Source organism: Hippocampus guttulatus, chromosome 14 (assembly GCF_054856545.1).
Source record: "Hippocampus guttulatus isolate MCC_2025c chromosome 14, RoL_Hgut_1.0, whole genome shotgun sequence".
Classification (NCBI taxonomy): domain Eukaryota; kingdom Metazoa; phylum Chordata; class Actinopteri; order Syngnathiformes; family Syngnathidae; genus Hippocampus; species Hippocampus guttulatus.
Window position 1 is genome coordinate 1,683,167 of NC_141274.1, and position 18,729 is coordinate 1,701,895.

General features: G+C 43.9%; 1 protein-coding gene across 3 annotated transcripts; it reads right to left on the reverse strand.

Moving 5' to 3' along the window:
- Positions 1 to 2,291: 2,291 nt before the first annotated feature.
- On the reverse strand, positions 2,292 to 18,228 carry LOC147194425 (protein Wnt-3a). 3 transcript variants are annotated; one of them, XR_015102771.1, is made up of 4 exons: positions 12,476 to 14,293; positions 6,965 to 7,233; positions 6,127 to 6,754; positions 2,292 to 4,260 (listed from the first exon to the last, which is right to left on the reverse strand). XR_015102771.1 is itself a non-coding variant. In XM_086128487.1 (4 exons), exons 1-4 carry the CDS (start codon positions 18,198 to 18,200, stop codon positions 6,275 to 6,277), a joined length of 1,065 nt encoding a protein of 354 aa, XP_085984613.1. In that variant the 5' UTR covers positions 18,201 to 18,228; the 3' UTR covers positions 2,292 to 6,274. The 3 variants fall into 3 exon arrangements, 2 of the variants coding, with proteins under 2 accessions (XP_085984613.1, XP_085984612.1); XM_086128487.1 differs by adding an exon at positions 18,127 to 18,228 and having other exon boundaries at positions 2,292 to 6,754; positions 12,476 to 12,717; XM_086128486.1 differs by having other exon boundaries at positions 2,292 to 6,754.
- Positions 18,229 to 18,729: the final 501 nt, after the last annotated feature.

Below are 18,729 nucleotides of genomic sequence, written 5' to 3' on the forward strand. Positions count from 1 at the left end.
TCCGTCTCGCGTGGGTGACAAAGGAGGCTCTCCGGAGGCTGTGCTAAATTTTGGACCCATCTGAGTCCCCATTCGCTTGCCGTCAACACTGTCTAAGGGCCGTGCAGTGAGCCGCTGCTTACTTCAAGCTTCCTCGCAGACTCAATAAAGGGACATTTGCATGTTTGTAAATGGAGAAATCTTAAGAATTGGTGTTGTCCTGGTCAAACTTCCTGATGGGTCAGGTTAGCCTCACGTTTGCTAATTTCTTTCTTTTATTTATTCCAAAAGGTAGGAGGTTGCAACCAACTGCGACTCTTGTTTTTTGTTGGTCTACATTGAATCATACCACTTTTGTGTTGTGTTGTATGGTGCGGGCCCGGCTCTAATCATTTTACTTTTTCATTTCAATACAGCAGCGCAGGGGAAAAAGCAATTTCATGTGAAGACATACTTTTGAGGATCAAAATAAAAACGAATGATGGAAAATGTCACTCAATGCTGATATAAATCTATTAAAACGATCACGAAAAAAGCGACCAGGATGAGTGTCACGTCATTAGCTCACAGTTTACCTTGATTTTGTCTGCTAGCATCCACAGAGACACATTACATTAGAGGAGTCGTGGACGGGAGCAGCGTGTTGCCAAACATAAATCGCAATTATCTGCAAAGTAATTTTGCTCGTTTTCAACCTTTTTAACGTGACAACGTTTATTTTTTAACACCACATAATCCGACCATAAAGAGGTCACTTTCAGAGATTTTTCGTAACAATTTACAGACAATCCGGAACAATTAGCAACTCTGATTATCATTCATGGTCCAAAGATTTGTGAAAAAGATTTTGGAAGAGGAAGACGCCACAGTCGTTTGCTTTTCGGGAAGTATTAAGAATTTTGATCAGTCGGTGTGACCGCAGACTGACGTGGATAGAATTGAAATAAATTAGCAATTTTTTTTTGTAAATTAGCGATTCGTTGTATATGCATGGACATGCATGTACAGAGGAGGGACAGCGGATACATTGGTAGGAAAATGTTAGAGATGGAGCTACCAGGTAGGAGACAGGGAGGAAGGCCAAAGAGGAGATTCACGGATGCCGTGAGGGAAGACATGCAGGTAGTTGGAGTCAGAGTAGAGGATGCAGAGAACAGGGAAAGATGGAAATTAATGACTCGCTGTGGCAACCCCTGAAAAGGAACAAGCCGAAAGGAGAAGAAAAAGAAGAAGATTGTATATGCATGGTAAGCACAGATATAAATGTTTGGGGGTTTTTTTTCATAAAACGTGTTTAAATATGTAGTTGTCAAAAAAGATAGTCATCAACACGTTTTGCCACTTTGTTATTTTATTTTGATGTTACAGAATTAGAAATCTATCGGTCTTTATCTGTATGTGTATACACATGTATGTGCGTGTGTGTCTATCTATCTATCTGTCTGTCTGTCTGGCTGGCTGGCTGGCTAGCTAGCTAGCTAGCTGCTAGCTAGCTGGAAGTCAGATCAGTCGACAGAAACATTTTAGTAAATATTACTTTTGCTTACTAATATAGACAGTACATAGTAGAAAATAAATATTTGTAAAAAAACACACACCGACACATACACACACACACACACACACACACGCGCACACTAGTATGTACAAAACTTTGGACTTTAAAAAGGAAATTAGAAGACAGATATTAAACTATAATTAACACCAGCACTTCAGGTTTCAGAAACACATCAGATGACATTATTTGCGTGAGGAAATTAGCTGTACTGCATCAAATTATTTATCCGAAACCACCTTTTAATGTTAGGCTGCACTTTTATTAGGTACACACACATTAGATGATGTCTACAAAATGTTTTAACATTTTTGCCGCAACAAAAATAAACGTGCCATTCTGATTAACACTGTTGCGTTTGTGTCATTTCTTTTTTCATGATAAAAGTTGTCATCTTTTTGTGAATAGAAATATATTTTGTCACAAACATGTTTTTCACTAAAAGTTGTGTTTGATAGATAGTTGGACATTATTATTATTGCAAGTAATAATAATGTGGTACCGGTAGTCATATTTTAAGGAAAAATAATTGTACTGGTATGAGAAAAAAGTCATGAGAATTTTTTTTTCAGAGAAAAACAGTCTTTTGGAGAAAAAAAAAATCTTCTCTATTTAGTATTTAGTCCTGTTGTTGGAGTTGGAGTTGAGGTTTTTTTTTTTTCCTAACCAGAAAACAGGCTGCATTTTTAAGAGTCTTATTTTTGTGTTCAAAAAAAAATATATATATATATACAGTATATATATATATATATATATATATATATATATATATATATATATATATATATTATAATATTAGAAAGCCTTGATTCAACTGTGCACGTGTACCTAGTAAAATGACCTCTGAATTCAGCTTTCAGCAGGTTTTACTGAGGAAAAACAAAAAAAACAAAAAACAAGAGAGTGGCTGTGAGTCATCATAAATTAAAAATAGAGCAACGAGTCAAATCACGTTCGCACTAATCAGACTATAAAGCAACTAAAACAAGAACTACTTTGCTTAAAATGCAGACGACCACTCGATTCGGGAATGAGTCCAAACTTCACCTTTTCCAAACTATCAAACGCAATTCTTTCACAGAAAGAATCCAAACAAACAACAACAACAACAAAAAACATGTAGACAAATTGAATGTCAGAACCTCAAAAGAGACAATAACCACCCATCAATAATAAATGCCGACTAGGCAGCATGGGAAGAGAAGAACGTTTGCGAGCATCAGCGATGCTGCTTTTTTCAATTTAGATGAGAATGGAGAATGCGCACAAGGTTTGGTCATTTTTTTTCAATGCGTTATTTTGTTTTGCTTCAAGAGAATCTTTACAAAAAAAACAACAACATCGTAACACTAATAATAAGTGTGAATGTGTCTAAACATCATTAATGGCCACACTGAAAGGGAGGGGGGGGGTACTACAAAGTACAAAATTATGCAAATAATGTCGTCTTTTTATGAGGTGAAATCATCAGAATTTTACATGAATGACATTGCAACGTGACATTACAAAAAAGGAAAAAAATGTCCAAATTTGATGAGGAAAAAGTCAGATCATAACATTCCAAATGTAAACAATCAAGCCAACAAAAAAAAAAAGCTAATTCCATTCGAAAAGCCTCAGAATTATACGAGAATAAGGTTGCAGTATTCTGAGAAAAGAAAAATGACAAGACTGGTTATTTCCCGAGACAATTGTTGGCATTTTGAGAAGAATAAAATCGCCATCTAAAGAAAAGTGTTTTTTTTTGGGACAAATCACAAAATATAAAGTTGAATGCAACACGATTTAACCAAAATGATCATTGACTGATTGATTAAATGACTTATGAAAAAGAAAAAAAGTTGCACACTTCAAAGTCTAATGTAGCAGTGTCACCTGAATAAAATCGTCATCTTGCGAGAAAAGAATTTCCTCATGGTAGTCGCTATTACTTTGTAAGAGAACAATTTCATGATTTTCGAAATGCATTTTGAGAAAAGAATGCTAAGATTTGAATATTGGAAAAAAAACCCCCCAAAAAACAATATTCTGATTTTTTTTTTTTTACCAAAGCGTAACACAAGATATTTGATATTTGTCTTTTACAATATCAGATGGAAAATAGTATTCAAATTTCAAGTTCATAACATTCGGATTTTTTCCATGTCTTTTTATTTATTTATTTTTTTCTTGTCAATTTTGCCTCAGAGTAACTGAGACGGGAACGGCGGAAATACTTTTGATAAATAACTGCCCCCTCAACACGAAGCACCTCCCATTCATATGAGACACTCCTAATACTGATAAGAAGAGAGGCGGACATGCGACGTTATGAACACAAGTGCTGGACTTTTCGCGTTTGTTTCGGAGAGGGTGGGGGGGGGGGGGCGGGGTTGTGGGCTGCAAAATTGTATATTTCCTGTTTTGAGGAATGCTCCCGTAATGTTGATGGATTAATGACATCAATTTATCGGCGCCAGATTTTGTTCTATCTAGCGCCTCCTTAAAAACGGGGCACATGCATACTGATCATCGGGCCAATTTGGCGCATTTTCCCCCCCACTATTTTGGATTTTTGTGAAATTGGCAAAAACCAGATTATCGGACCTTTCTCAAAGATTATCCTGAGCGATTCTTCTGTGGTTTGGGATGTGTTGCAATTTTCAACTTCCCATGTGAATCTTCTGGGTTTGACCAGGAATCAGCCGTTGGATGGAATCAGTTGAAGGTTGACCCTTAATTGGTATCTTAAAAATAACAAGGAAAAGTGTATATCAAGTCCCTCAAAAGGGAAATTTGACATTTGTTTCTAAAAACATCGAACATGTTCGAAGGTAATTGCTGAAGATGTGCAAAGGCTGACAAACGTAATACTCTCGTTTCCGATAATCCAGAGAATTGATTTTTCAGTTTTCTTGACTTTTTGGGCATGGCTGTAACAGTGCCAAGCAAGACAATCAAAATGAACACAAACTAAAGAAATATTCAAAACTAAAATGGATAAAACATTTTCCTTAATGAAATAAAATCAAAAACAAGAATACTTTTTTTTTTTTTTAAAGAAAAAAACCAAAAACAATAACAGACTATATTTTACATTTATAAAACTACAACTGCAGCAAAAATATCCTTCGTTTTTGTCTTTGGCGATTGATTTCATACATCAGCTTTCGGAGATTATTTGAAATGCATTTCTTTTGGTATTACTGAACGACCAAACAGAAGCAGGAAGGCTGAACGGTCATTTGGGATTTATCGTTTACTTTATTACACAAATACTGACTGTGGCCTTCTTTTTATCTTGCACTTGACAAACACTCTCCCCATCCATCCTCACAAGGGTGGCGGGGCGTGCTGGAGCCTATCCCAGCCGTCTTCGGGCAGTAGGCGGGGTACACCCTGAACCGGTTGCCAGCCAATCGCAGGGCACACATAGGCAAACAACCATTCACAATGACAATCACGCTTAGGGACAATTTAGAGTGTTCCATTAACCTGCCATGTATGCTTTTGTAATGTGGGAGGAAACCGGAGTACCCGGAGAAAAGCCACACATGGCTCGGGGAGAACATGCAAACTCGTATCGTCGATCTATACCAGTGCCGTACAGTGACAGGCTGAACATTTGAATGCTCTTCCTCTAGATGGCAGAAGATATGACATTTTGGTTTGGTGGTGAGTCGTGATATTTGCCTCACACGTGCCTTGACCACAGTTGACCACGCGCTATAATAGCTGGACGAATGCACCTTTCTCATCCCGGGGGATCTGTCACTTTTTAAAATTGGGCTATCATGTTTCAAATCAGTATTTGTGTACCCTGTTTTGCATCCTCCATGTTCATTTCATACAAGACGCACTCATTCGCTCCAGTCTGGGGTGAGCCCAGGTGCCAGATACGGTTGATACGCAACCCCTGACACTCATGTTCACACCAACGGACAATTTTGCGTCTTCAATGACCCCAAAATGCATATTTGGGGAATGAGGGAGGAAGCTGGACGTTTGATGAGAAAGCACACACAAGCAAAGGGACGACACACAAACTCCACACAGAAAGGCCCGGATTTGAACCACAAACCTCAGATCCGCGAAAGCAATGCGCTAACGAGGTTCCCACAGATATGGCTTTTTTTAGGCTGATGCAGATTCCAATATCTTCCAGAATAAAAGTCAGGTAAGCAACTAATCGGCCGATTAATCACAAAAATTAATTGAATAAAATAACTTATTTTTTGGGGTGCCTTAAAGCTTACGATAATACATGCAGGATGAATTACATGAAAAATTGGCAAACATTTTTGCTCACTTTTGACGGAGGTGAATGTTTGAATGTGTTAATGTTTTTTTTGAAAAAAAAGTATATATTTTTTAGATTTTGAAAGAGCTACTCTTGTCCGATTAAATCGGCCGGCCGATTAATCGTTTCCAGCCCTAACGATAACCACTATTCCTCCGTGCTGCCACAAGTCGTACTATTCTCAACTGAACTACACGGAAGACAAAGACAAAATTTGAAAACAAAAAACAAACTAAAAACACCAATATGGTGTTTGACATTTAACCAAACAGTCCTTTCTGACTCAAAATTAGAAACCGGTGGTCCACGATACCTTAAAACATCCTCCTCGTGAAGCCTCCCAGAAGATGGAGGCGGACTTTTCGGGCCTCCGTGAAGGGAACGCGAGTTTCCGTCTGCTGGACCCCAAAGACGGACGGGCTCAGTCCAAAGTCTGAAGCTTCAAGATGGAGAGGCAGGTGCTATTTGCAGGTGTGCACATCGTAGACCCTGACGCACTCCTGGCAGCTGACGTAGCAGCACCAATGGAAAATGCAGTGGCACTTCTCTTTGCGCCTCTCCGTCCGGGTGTTGTGGCCGCGGCCGCAGCACAGCAGGTCGCAGCCGTCTATACCGTGCGATGTCAGATTACAGACGCGGTCGCGGGTGCCGAACGAGCCCGTCTCGGCGTTGGGGTCGCAGAAATTGGGCGAGCTCTCATAGTAGACCAGGTCGCGCTCGGTGGGGGGCTTGAAGTAGTTGTACCTGGGTCTGAGGGTCTCCACCCAGCCGCGCGACTCCTTGTGCTTCTCCACCACCATCTCCGAGGCACTGTCGTATTTGTCCTTCATGTAGTCGCCGATGACCCTGAAGTCCGGCTGGGACCACCAGCAGGTCTTGACCTCGCAGCTGCCCGACAGCCCGTGGCACTTGCACTTTAGGAAAATGTTGTCGTAGAGAGCCTGTGGATAAAATAAGATTTTTCTGCTGTTTTAAACACTGTCGGAAGCGCTGCCGCACATTTACAAGCTAAATTCTAAGATAGTGGGAGCGGTGGTTTTATAATGTGTAATTACTAAACACAGAAAGAAGCCGCAAGAGACCGGGAATAGCCGTGCTTTAAAAAAAAGAGAAAGAGCTTCCCCGGTGTAACGCGCACGACAAGGACTCACCGTCCGGCCGGCCTCGTTGTTATGGAGATTCATGGCCGAGCGGGCATCGGTTCTGCGATTCTCCCTCGCATCGGCAAACTCTCGGGACACCATGCCGCCAAAGTCCACGTTTTCGCTGCAACCGCCCCACTTCCAGCCGTCGCCGGGGGGGCCCTTGTAACGCGTGTCGCAGCCGCAGATGGTGGCGGAGCCATCGGCGCAGGCCCGGGTGACCGCAAAGGCCACTCCGGCCGAGGCGATGGCGTGGACGAACGCTGACTCTCGAGTGGCTGGAAGGAGAGAGACACGCACGTACGCTTGCTCAAAAGTATTGGGACAACAGGAAGTGGCAACGGAAGACAATATAACCCTGTACGTCAAATAACAGTTTACATTCTTCAAGGGTTAGGGTTGAGTAGTGCTAAGGGGTCGTTTCTGGGTTACAGTCCGAATTATATCCGGATTAGGGTGGTTGCGCTGAAGATAATTAGGGGCTAGCCCTACCCTGAACCTCCCCACTAATCCAACCCGAGCCAAACTCATTGAACATCTACTCCAACCACATCACTCATCTAAGCAAAAAGCCAACAGAATGCTGTCACAAATGCACCGAAATGTCCAATTTGAGCCTAATTGAATATTTCCTAACCCCAACAGATACAAAAATGCTCAAGTGAACCCCAATCATCCCACTGCCCAACCACAATCCTAACCCAAAGTGAAACCCAACATGAGCCCCTCCCGATAATTTTAACCACCACCCGAACCCTCCCCGAGCCCCAACCACGACACTCTTCTAAACCCAACCTCCACAAAATGTTAGTGTAGATCTATTGAGAACATTTGGGGGACATGAGAAAGCAGAAGAGAACGCTTAAATCCAAGTTCCATTTTCTTCCAAGTTCTACATCCATTATAGTGTCCAACTATACAAATGCTAACTTGTCATTTCACCTTCTCAGCCATTTCACAATACTGTAAGAGCCGAGTGGTGGAGAAAGTAGGTCACAACCTGCTAATCCCGTCTTGCGTAACCTCGACGGCAAACATCTTTCAACCCACGCAAACGAGACCACTCGTAACACATTCAGGTGGCCAAATTCTGTCGCAGAGGTCATTACTCCCGTCGACCACACGTGTTTAGGTAGCATCCGCAAAAGGTGCCGTTGCGGGGCTTCATTCATGCCAGACATCAATCGGCGTGTCTGTTGAATAAGGCCAGCGAGGGGCTATTGTCTCTGGGCTGACATAGTTAACTGATGACTCATCAGGCATCATGAGAGGAAGACACGGGCTTGACAGGTCTATCATTAAGAGACTCAATTAAGCTTTTGAAAGGTTAGGAAATGGCCTCACAAACGGCGGCAATGAGTGTCCACTTATCAAAGCAAATGTGATCGCGCTCGTCGTAGAAGTGGAATCACAATCTTGGGCGACTGCGTCAAAAAGAAGAAGAAAGAAAAAAGAGAGATTGGTTCGTGCGTGCGTTTTTGTGGAAGAGCATGAGTGAAGGAGGAGAAGAAAGAAAGGGACGAGTACAAAGCGAAAGGCAGAAGGGAGCGCCTGCCTTACAGCAGGTTCCAACCAGTTTAAGGACTAAAGGGCATTAGACAACAATGACTCAAGAGAAAAGGCCCACTGTCATCCCGCGCCAGCCGCGCCGCACAGCTACTGTATGTCAGCTCGCTGAAGTAGGTGCCATAAATGTAACAGAATCTTAACCGACAAAAAGTACAGGCTGATGATTTAAAGAGAGCGGATGTCATCAGGGTTGGTCAAAGTAACTGTCAGGGTGGTTAAAAATAAATAAAGGAACTGTGACGCTACTGTGTGTATCTGAAAACTGCAAATGTAATACTGTACATTCATCGAAGTATCATCGGTTAAGCCAATTTTCCTATTTTGTTCAAAATAAAAAACATACCCACACCCAAAGACAGAATGTAGGTTACATGTTTGATGTTTTGAAAGCTTCAATTCGAATTGAATGAGAACATGACTAAAAATGTCGATGTATGGTTTGAAAAACCTCTCATTTTTAAAACGACAGGTTTCTACGAAACTAAGAGCACCGTGTTGCTATTTTACGTTGAAGTAAGCTCAAGTCAAAACTGAAACGTCACCCACTTTTGACCCGTGAATATCAAGTGCTACTAAGGGGGTACTAACATAACACATAACAAGTGTGGCTTTAACTAGGGTCCCTGATGAACTCCTTTGGCAGTGCGGTGATGCTGCAAAAGGATAAGCGAGTGTAGGGATGAACGGGGTGAGGAAAAGAGGATTATCTTGGGACAAAATGAGCAAAGCAGCAGAGTCGGGAAGCAATTAAAGGGGCCCTGGCCTCTCAATATGAACACGGAGATGGGAACCTGAGAAAAAGGAGGAAGTGCTGTCTGATCTGTGGATTTCTTCCAAAACTTTACGAGTTACGGGAAAATGAAGTTTGTCGGCCTTCCGACATTTTGTCAAGCGTGCACTCGAGTTTACGCGCAAAAGCACTGCGCTCGCGAGGTGGCCATCTCAAGCCTCGTAAAGAGATTGGGACGATCTACGCGGGGTTGACCTCTGGGGCCAATTACACCGACCATAACATTTATTTCACCTGCTCTCGCATTAGTTCCACTGCTTGGTTTTTAAGACCGCTTGATGGCGTTTCATGACACTTTGCATCCCCAGCAAACTTTGCCAAACGCCGGCAGGCCAAGTGGTCCCTGCAGCCTGCTGGGGGGTTGAATCCCCTATTGTGCCTCCACTGTCACGCTGCGTTAGGCCCACAATGGCTCCAGATATTTTATATGAAATTTGCCCTGGCCAGTGATTAGTGGGGACCAAGTTAAGTCATAGCAACAGAGAACTATGCATTGGCCGGACCCTGCTTGTCGGCAGACGGGGAAATCCCTATTCAAATGGTTTAATAAAACAATCTAAAGGGCGTGTGAATGGGGAAAAGCACTTTTTCTCCTGCTTAATCTCATGGTTGCAAAGATATTGTGCTCCGAGCTGAGCCCAGCGGGGAGTGGGGCTAAGGTCCCCCCATCAACTCCACTTGCCACACCCCTTCTTTCTTTCTTGCACAGAGTTAATGATATACCGGCGTGATGGCTTCCCTCCCCCCGGCATGGCGAGACGTACGTTTCAGGGGGAAGAAGCAGAGAGCTCTCGGTTCATCCTACATACTGACACTTTCCCATCCTCAAGCTCACAGGCGGTCACCTGATCCAAGTTTGGTTAAGAACACAATGCGAGATTTCAGTCCGACGTAGGAGCTTGTCATCCGCGTCACGTACGCGTGACGTCAATCGAGTTTCCGATGAAGCTGGTAATGGTTTGAGGTAGGAGTACCTCTACCTGTAACGGCTGGGAAATGACCCCGGTTGCCTCGTTGTGTTTTCGAGAGGCCTGCGTAATGCTGTCCGACCGATTCATAAAGTGCAGGCCCACGGCAGGGAGGCGTACCGTGAATACCAGGAATGCCGAAAACAGCTCCGACATCGGCTGGCCGCGCTGAGAACACCTGCGCGTCTATCTGTTACCTTTCATCACGGGCAGATTCCTGCACTGCATGTTTTGACACTTTACTTAATGCAAATTAATGAGTGCTGACGCAGACGTGGCCCTCAGGCGGGGCTGGCGTGTCAGGGTGCGGAGTGAGCGAGGAAACCGAGGCGAGACAGTCAACAACAAGGCAACTGTTTGACCGTATGCCGTAGGCCGTCCTCCCTGCGTCGGATCATTTTGGACCGCGAAAAGGAGGTCGCTCGGTTGAAACGTTGTGTCCGATCAGCGGCCTCAAATTGTCCCCCGTATCGCGAAGGTGAGGATTACGAGGGCCGTCACGGGTAGCAAGTGAGACCTATAAAGACGCCCCGCTCCCCTTTGGCCCAAAAGAAGCAGGAGGAAATGGACACACTACAGTCTGAATTGCAGACAAACAGACACCAGTGAGGACAATGGGCCCGTAGCACAGAAAAACACCAGCATCAATCAAATCCAGTGAAATGGAAGCCCTCTCCTACTAAGCCCTATCAAAGGCCGCCGAGCTCCCGAGTAACTCTGGTTGCCCTCTGACAAAGGCACTTAATCCCGCCACTTTGACCTCTCCCATTATGAAGGGCTTCACTGACCTTAATCCAATCAAAATGATCTACTGAAGCCCAGTTGCTGCCTCCCCTTTAACACTCAGCAGCCCAGCAATTTGGACTCGGGGGTAGGGGGGGGGGGGGGGATTGCGGTGTTATTTTGCGCCACAAAAGGAGCTAGGATGGAGAGTCCCTCTCACCTCCAACTCATCCTCTTTAATGCTGGCTCGAGAGTTCATTAAGTGTTACGGGTTGAGAGATTAAAGCAGTGGCTCTGTCTCACCTCGGCATGTTGAAGTTCTGGTAGCCGGGTTTTAAGTTCGCAGCCTTCGAATGATTGCCTAGTTTGAGCTTTGGAAACATGTTTCATTCGAAGTGCAGAGAAGTATGATTGGCGCACGTGTAAAACTTTCATCATAGCAGATACAAGCGGAAAAGTCATTTATGTCTTTCAATGATTCTGGCACCAAAGCTGTCTCATAACAAACGATTGTGGCTAATGTGACACTCCAGGCTTATTTTTTGCCATGAATTCATTGTGGAGGAAAAAGCAGAGCCACAAAAAACAAACAAACATTCTGCTTATTGGATCAACAACAGTTAACTCATTCAGTACCAGCCAATTCTGAACCAAGTCTGAAAAGACGTTTAAAAACGTCTTCGGGAGTGAATGAGTTAAGGTATCGTACCAAACCGATCACTGAAAAGCGAGAGCCCTCTTTCCAGAAAAAAAAAACATAAACCTTGAGTGATGATGTTATTCTGTTGTCGGATTCCGATGAAACTGCCGCGTCAGGAACATCAATGCCTACATCTGTTTTATCCGGTTTAATAATATGGGTGTTTGCTAATCATTTACATTTCTTCCCAAAGGAGCATTGCTTTCGCCCAATCCAATTCCATAAATATAGCTCTCCACGCAAAATAATACTACCTAGATTTGTCTTGATTGGAGCTTTTTTTTGTATGACTTGACATTTTGTCTGAAAGTTGCAATTCATCATCACCGAAAGTCAACATATTAGATAACACGCCACCATTCGGGTTGAAGTGTTGTATAAGGCGCTTCAGAGAATCAACAGCAGAACAATCGCTGGGGATTCCCTCTGAAAGAAAACTCCCAACAAGACTGAACGGGGTTTGATCGTATGCATGAGTTCAGGTGGAGTGTTGTCTTGGTTCTATTTAAAAAAGGATTTGAGCGAGCGTAATGGTTGATGCACGCGAGAAGAGCAGCTTTCTCTGTCATTCTGCTAGGGGTGGTTGAGGAATGTGCAATGAAAGTCACCTGTAACACTTGTCAAATGGCCTGTTGGGAGAAAATAATTCTCGGTACGTGAGGCGAATGGCTACGGGGCGTCCCTTAATTTAGCAGGATGGGCTCGGAACAGATTCAATGAAATACACACACACACACACACACACACACAAAAAAAAGGCAATTCATTACCCTTATCCAACACCGGTCCAAAAATGGCCAGATTATCATTGACGGTGGTGCAGTTCCAGCGCCGCCCTCTGAACTGGTGTTGGCACTCCTGGATGCCAATCTTCACCCCTTCCGCCACGTTGGGCATGATTTCCAAGTAGTTGCGGCAGAAGCCCAGCTGCTTGGGCACCAGGCCTGGAATGCTGCTGCAGAGGATGGGTTGTGTGCCCAACGACGAGTACTGGTGGCGCACCGCTAGCGACCTAGACACACAGAGGGTCATCAGTGTTTGAGTTTTAGGAGCTAAAAAAAAACTATTTTAGAATATTTGGAGCAGTCATTTCATGTCTGTGGATGCCTGATGGCTAATATGACTATCAGATGCTAGCCCATCAACAACCGCCCCACCAACCCCCGACTCACATACACCTGGCCTTTGTGAGCATGGAAATTGCAGGCCTGCCACCGCAGAGCGCTTCTGTCGATGATGAAAGTCCACGATGCATCTCGAAGTCTTCATAGACCTGAAGCCGACAACCGGGAGAGCTACACCGTGTTATTAGCTGTCCACACACACTTAACAGCCTCCCCCATCTGAGGCTAATAAGAGCGTAAACGCTATGGTGAAACTTCAGAGCGCGTACCAAGGCTAACATACACGTGGCCCAATTCCGCCTTTCCCGATTTCCTTTGAAGATGAAACAAGTGCAAACTTGGTTCAATCACGACATCCTTGCTTTTACTCGCCTTTCCCTCTGTCTCGCTATCTTCAATAGCGCTGCCAAGTGCAAAACATGAGATAGGACGTCGTGTTTTGTTTTTTTTAATCGATGTATTTGTCCATTGCCAGCATAACTGAAAAGTAACTAAACCCGGTCGAACAAAACTTTGTAGAGGAGTGTGGTGCGGGTCAAGGAAGAAGACATGAAATTTTGGTGGGGATTTTTGGGATGGCAAATCCATCACGGTGAAACCGCCGTTGTTGTTGTCAACCGCTTTGTCATGCGCATTACCACCGACAAGTCTGGGATGGAACTGGGATGCTTTCGACTGAAGCAGGAAGTTTTTTTCAAATTGATCAACACATTTTTGAAACGGAAGATGCTCAGCTGTCTTCTGACGTCTACGGGAATCGAGCATAACCTTGAATCATGATTTAGCTTTCAGAGTGCAGCGCGCTAACAAGTTATCATCTTCACTGTGTCCTCTCAATTTGGATTCTTGGGCCTGGAGTGGAACAATACGGACTTTAGCTACTGTTTGTTCAAATGTATAGTACTACTACTATCAGCTTTTGAAAACTAACTGTTCTGGCGCCTTCCACCGTCAACGGGATTTAAACACTGGCTAGCATTGTTGGCTTCGACAGAGTTATTGTCTTCGTCATATCATCTCAGTGATCAGTAATCCAAGAAATTGGATATCCACTATTTCAAAACTTCCAGTGGTCTCTTGTCTATTTACGATTTTCTAAAAATACATGAACTATTCACCTGATTATTCAACTCACTAAAATCAATATTCAGAGTTCTCGACACAAGTCACAACAGAGATAAATTGTTTAAGGAACACCCCCGGTATTATCTTTGGGCCAATGCCCCGCAGGTTAGCCACAAAGTGGCTATGGGGCAAGTTTGCGCTCCGTGTCAACGGACGACTCAGGGTGCCACTCATCTCATTACCCACCCAAATGACACCGGTTACTGTAGCATCCACGCAAAAAGTGGAACCCGAGCAGGTGTGTAGTGCTTGGCCACACGGTTAGCTCGCTATCTGTTGACCTTTCGTCCAGAGACTAATCACAACAAGATTAGCAAAAGTCCTGACACTAGCTTGAGGCTATTTCCTGTAAAAACCTCCCAGTGGAAAGCCAAATGACCCCTGCTTGACGGCTCCAATTTAGCTGACCTCGAATAACTCCATTATGCCTTCAGATCACCGCAGTGACATATAAATTGCTTGTTGCAATTGGAATTTCAAGATTACATTTCAATGTTGTTGGGGGGTCACGGCGTGTCAAGAAATGAATTACGGTTTTACGTGCCTTCAAGCAGACGTCAGGGCTATTTGTCACACTGGTTCTCTCACGCAATTTCTCGCCTCATTTCTACAGAATACGCCGCCGTAGTAAATCACAGAAAAGTTGAGCAAGTCGAAAACGGCCCCGGACGAAGTTGCGCTGGTGCGCAGCATCCGCCGCTAAATAAGAGCACTGCTATCACAAATTGACCTCTCTTTGGCCCTTGTCACTCCGTACACTCCCGCCCCTCAAAACAGCGTAACACTCCCGGCAGAAACCTCCGAGTCCGCATCCCAGAGAAGAGCAGACTTTTGCTTCGCTCCCTCTCTCACGCACAACAAAAGAGTGCAAATGCAAAGGAAGCCCGTGTTGACCAATTCATCACAGGCTCATCACTGTGATACTGCAGGGGAGGTGAAAACAAGCGCCGCAGGCTCGCATTTTTAAAGAGCTCCTTGTCAGTCACATCCTGAACCTCCTCCACCTCTGTTGCCTCATAGGGGGGGGGGGGGGGGGGGGATGGTGGCGTCGCTGATGTTTCCGTGGCGCTTGTCTTTACATTAATAAATCTCAAGCACCTCATTCAGCAATGCTCACAGAACAAAAGTCATAAATTCATATTTGGGAATTGAATTGAAATATGGTCGATCCGCGACAAAATCGTCACTCACTGTTGCCATGCTTCCAGTCAAGGAGCAACCTAAAAGTTGGGGTGGGACATGATGTACCCTCACTTTTCGTGCGTGATACGTTTCATGATCCTGCTCACAAAGTCTAAGGAAACCAGCGGTCACTTTAGGTAAAGAGCGGTTGCAAATAAATACTGAGCAAAACGTGTATACACATTCAATTTTTTTTTTGTCTCGGTACACACACACCCCCACCCCACCCCACCCCTCTCATATAAGCGTATCCAGTACAAGTTTAATGCATATTTCAGCAAGCCCAAGCAGGGCGCTTCAGAATTACCACTTTACTCGTGGGCCCCCAGGCCTTGGAGCCGACTTTGACATCAAGAGAATATGTTTGGGAAAAGGAATGTGCGGCGAGCTTTCACCTCCAGGTATTTATCTTCTAAAGGTGGGGTGGACTCAAAGGGGAAGGGGTTGGCGGCTGCCTTTTTATTTTTTGTTTTTATTTTTTATTTTTTGGGAGGGGGCAGCCAGGCTACGGCAGGTTGAGGAGACGGCGGGTCTTCGGGGCACCGAGGCCGGAGAGACACGCGGCGACTTCGCTCGGCGAAACGCCAACCGAGCGCTTTACAAATACTTTCTTTGCCTTGGGATCAGTTGCCACGAAACAAATAAGTCCTTTGGCAAAATGAAAAAACCATTACGTCAATGAGTGATTGTTTGCTAGCAGTCGTGTAGCAAACTGTTCCGTTTGCTTGACGTCCTTTCTTTACGTCAAACTTGATCCGACCTCGAAAATCCAACCATCAGTTCAAAAGAGGGACATTGGAATTTGCTTCTGCTATGATGACAAAATGGAAAATAGCCTTCCATTGTGTGTTTGCCACAAACTGTCTCACATACTCAGATCCTCAAAAACATCGCCCGTATCAGTTGGTAGCGCATTCAATATTTTTTTTCTTCAGAATCATCGTGCAATGGTCCTGATGTGGGTCAGCATTTTTTTTTTTCCATCTAAGGCCCAAATGTTATATCAGAATTTCCTCCCAGCCGAGCACAATCATGTGTTTCTCATCACTCTCAGCAGCAGGGGACCTGTTACAGGAAGATACACCCAATATCCAACCATGCGCAAATATTGAATCATAGAATAAATACGTTATGCTTTGTTTGTGATGTTCCATAAGGTCTGCGCTTGCTGCGGATGACGCACATTAGTACACCGGGAAAGAACTGCACGAAAGGATCTCATTGGAAGTTATGCAGCGCATTATAAACCATAATGTAGTGCTATAAAACTTTTCCGTGGAAAAATGATAATTGCACTTGACACCGCAGCCAACCGTTTCTCTCGATCGGGGGCGGGTCACCTATGGCGAGTGGACCAGAATGAGGACATGAGACTTCCCCAAACCTTGCCTGCAAGTAGAATTCTCATGGTATTTGTGAGTTCACAAACCCCAGAGAATCCATCTTGTCCAGAACCCTGGCCGACAAGTGCACTTAAACAATTAGTTCATTAATAATGCCCTTTATCTGCATATTTACATTGCGAAAATGACAACCCCATGATGCCATCCGCGGCAATCATCGAGAGCACAGGACTCAGCTGGTCAAAGCAAGGCACAATGGCGGTGATGACATCTTCATCCGTTGCCGTAATTGGTGAAAACAAAAGTTTGGTAGGCGCGCACAAGTTGCTGCATCACCCAATCAGCTCAAAGTATTGAACGACGTGTCCCACAGATCACATTGGAGCAGTCCCAGGTTGATGCTGTGGAGAACTCCTTTGAGTGATGTGAATCGTGTGTGTGTATATATATATATATATATATATATATATGTGTGTGTGTGTGTGTGTACATATACATACTGTATATATATATATATATATATACACACACACACTTGCTGACAGGGTGGACGAATGACAGTGTGGACATTTTTGGCTACTGTTAGCATTTAATGAGTACATGGCAGAACCTTCCCATCGCAACAATAATATTATATTATGTTAACATTTTTAACTTTAATTCCTAAAAGATTGTCATATCAAGTGATATTTCATGATGACACATGGTCTTAAGATCGCTGACCGAGCATGGGACGGCTCCAGGATTGTTTCTCTCCCAGGGCAAAAGGAGGGCATGACCGATACATATTGAGTATCAAAACAAAAATGGCTCCTGCGTTAAGTTCTAGTTCTAAATATACTGTAGATGCAGTTTTCACCTGCACACATGAACAAATGATTCAAGGGAAAAAGTGAAATACATCAAGGATTCACCATTTTCACGGCTCATTGCTTCCCTATTGGCAAAGTTTTTCGAAATTGCTGTGTGTTTACGAACAAACTGCTTGGGAAAACCACAGCTTCCCTACTTGTGGTAAAGGACAAAATATTGGACACACCTCATAGTATGACGCAATGCAGTTGACACCACAACAAACAATATGATTCAAAACATCACGATCTAATTTGAGACGGCTCATTTACAGGTACGTGCTCAGCATGTGTATGTGTGCAGGCAATTAACGGAATGTGATCATTAAGTCATTTCAGATAAAAATGGCATCCACATTGACCAATCATCTCAAATGTTGGATGACCACACCTCACTCGCACACGCACGGCAAACTAATGCACCTGCTGCATTCTCGATCAGAAAAGAGAACTTTTTGGAGACCCCCCCCCCCATCCCCTCCCACCGTCCTCCGAAAAAAAGAGAGCCAAAACCTGCCTTTCATGTCTTGTAAATGAATGTCCTTTACCGTATTTGTTAAACGTCGTGTGAGGCGATGATGTAAAAATCAAGCAATCTGAATTGAACGACCAGAACATGAAAAAGGTTTTTAGACCCTTTCAAAAAAAAAATAAAAAAAAAAAAGACAAAAATACACGTGGCCCTTTTCTCAAACATATAAATACGAAAAACACATGTTCAAATATACGCCATTTTAAACACTTCACGCACACACTCCTTTCATTTCCAGTGACTTTTGCATCCAAAATGACTTACCACCAGATGGGATAACTTGCCATGACACGCGTGAGCCCGCAGAGCAACAAGAGGAAACATCCAACGAATATCATCCTTAAAAAAAAAAGTTCGTCCGAACCTTTCCAACGTGATGCCTGATGCTGCGCGCCCGCTAGACCCGCTCACAGATCAGAACCAAAAGTGTCACTCTCCCCACACCCCCCCCCAAAAAAAAAAAAAAAAAAAAAAAATCAACAACACAATCAAACAGTGGCGCTGATGGGATCTTTATCGTTTTGCGCCAATCAACACGCGCGTGGCGATCACGCTGCGGCAGAGGCTGACAGTCATCTAAAAAAAATGTTAAAAAGCTTGCTTGCCTCTTTTTTTTTTTTTTTTTTTCAGGACCCAGTCATGAGGAATTGCCAAAGGGTGATCTGTGATGATACGTTCCCCACCTCGCTCAAGGAGGCAATTTGAAGATGTCTTTTTTGGAGCTCATTGAGAATTGCAGTGCGTGTGATATATAATGTAGTTTCAAGGGGGAGAGAGGGGAGGGTTCAAGGGGGCTTTTAAATAGACATCGGAACCCCCGCGGATTGCGTAGCTATAACAACCTGTCCGGATTTCACTCCCCGGCTT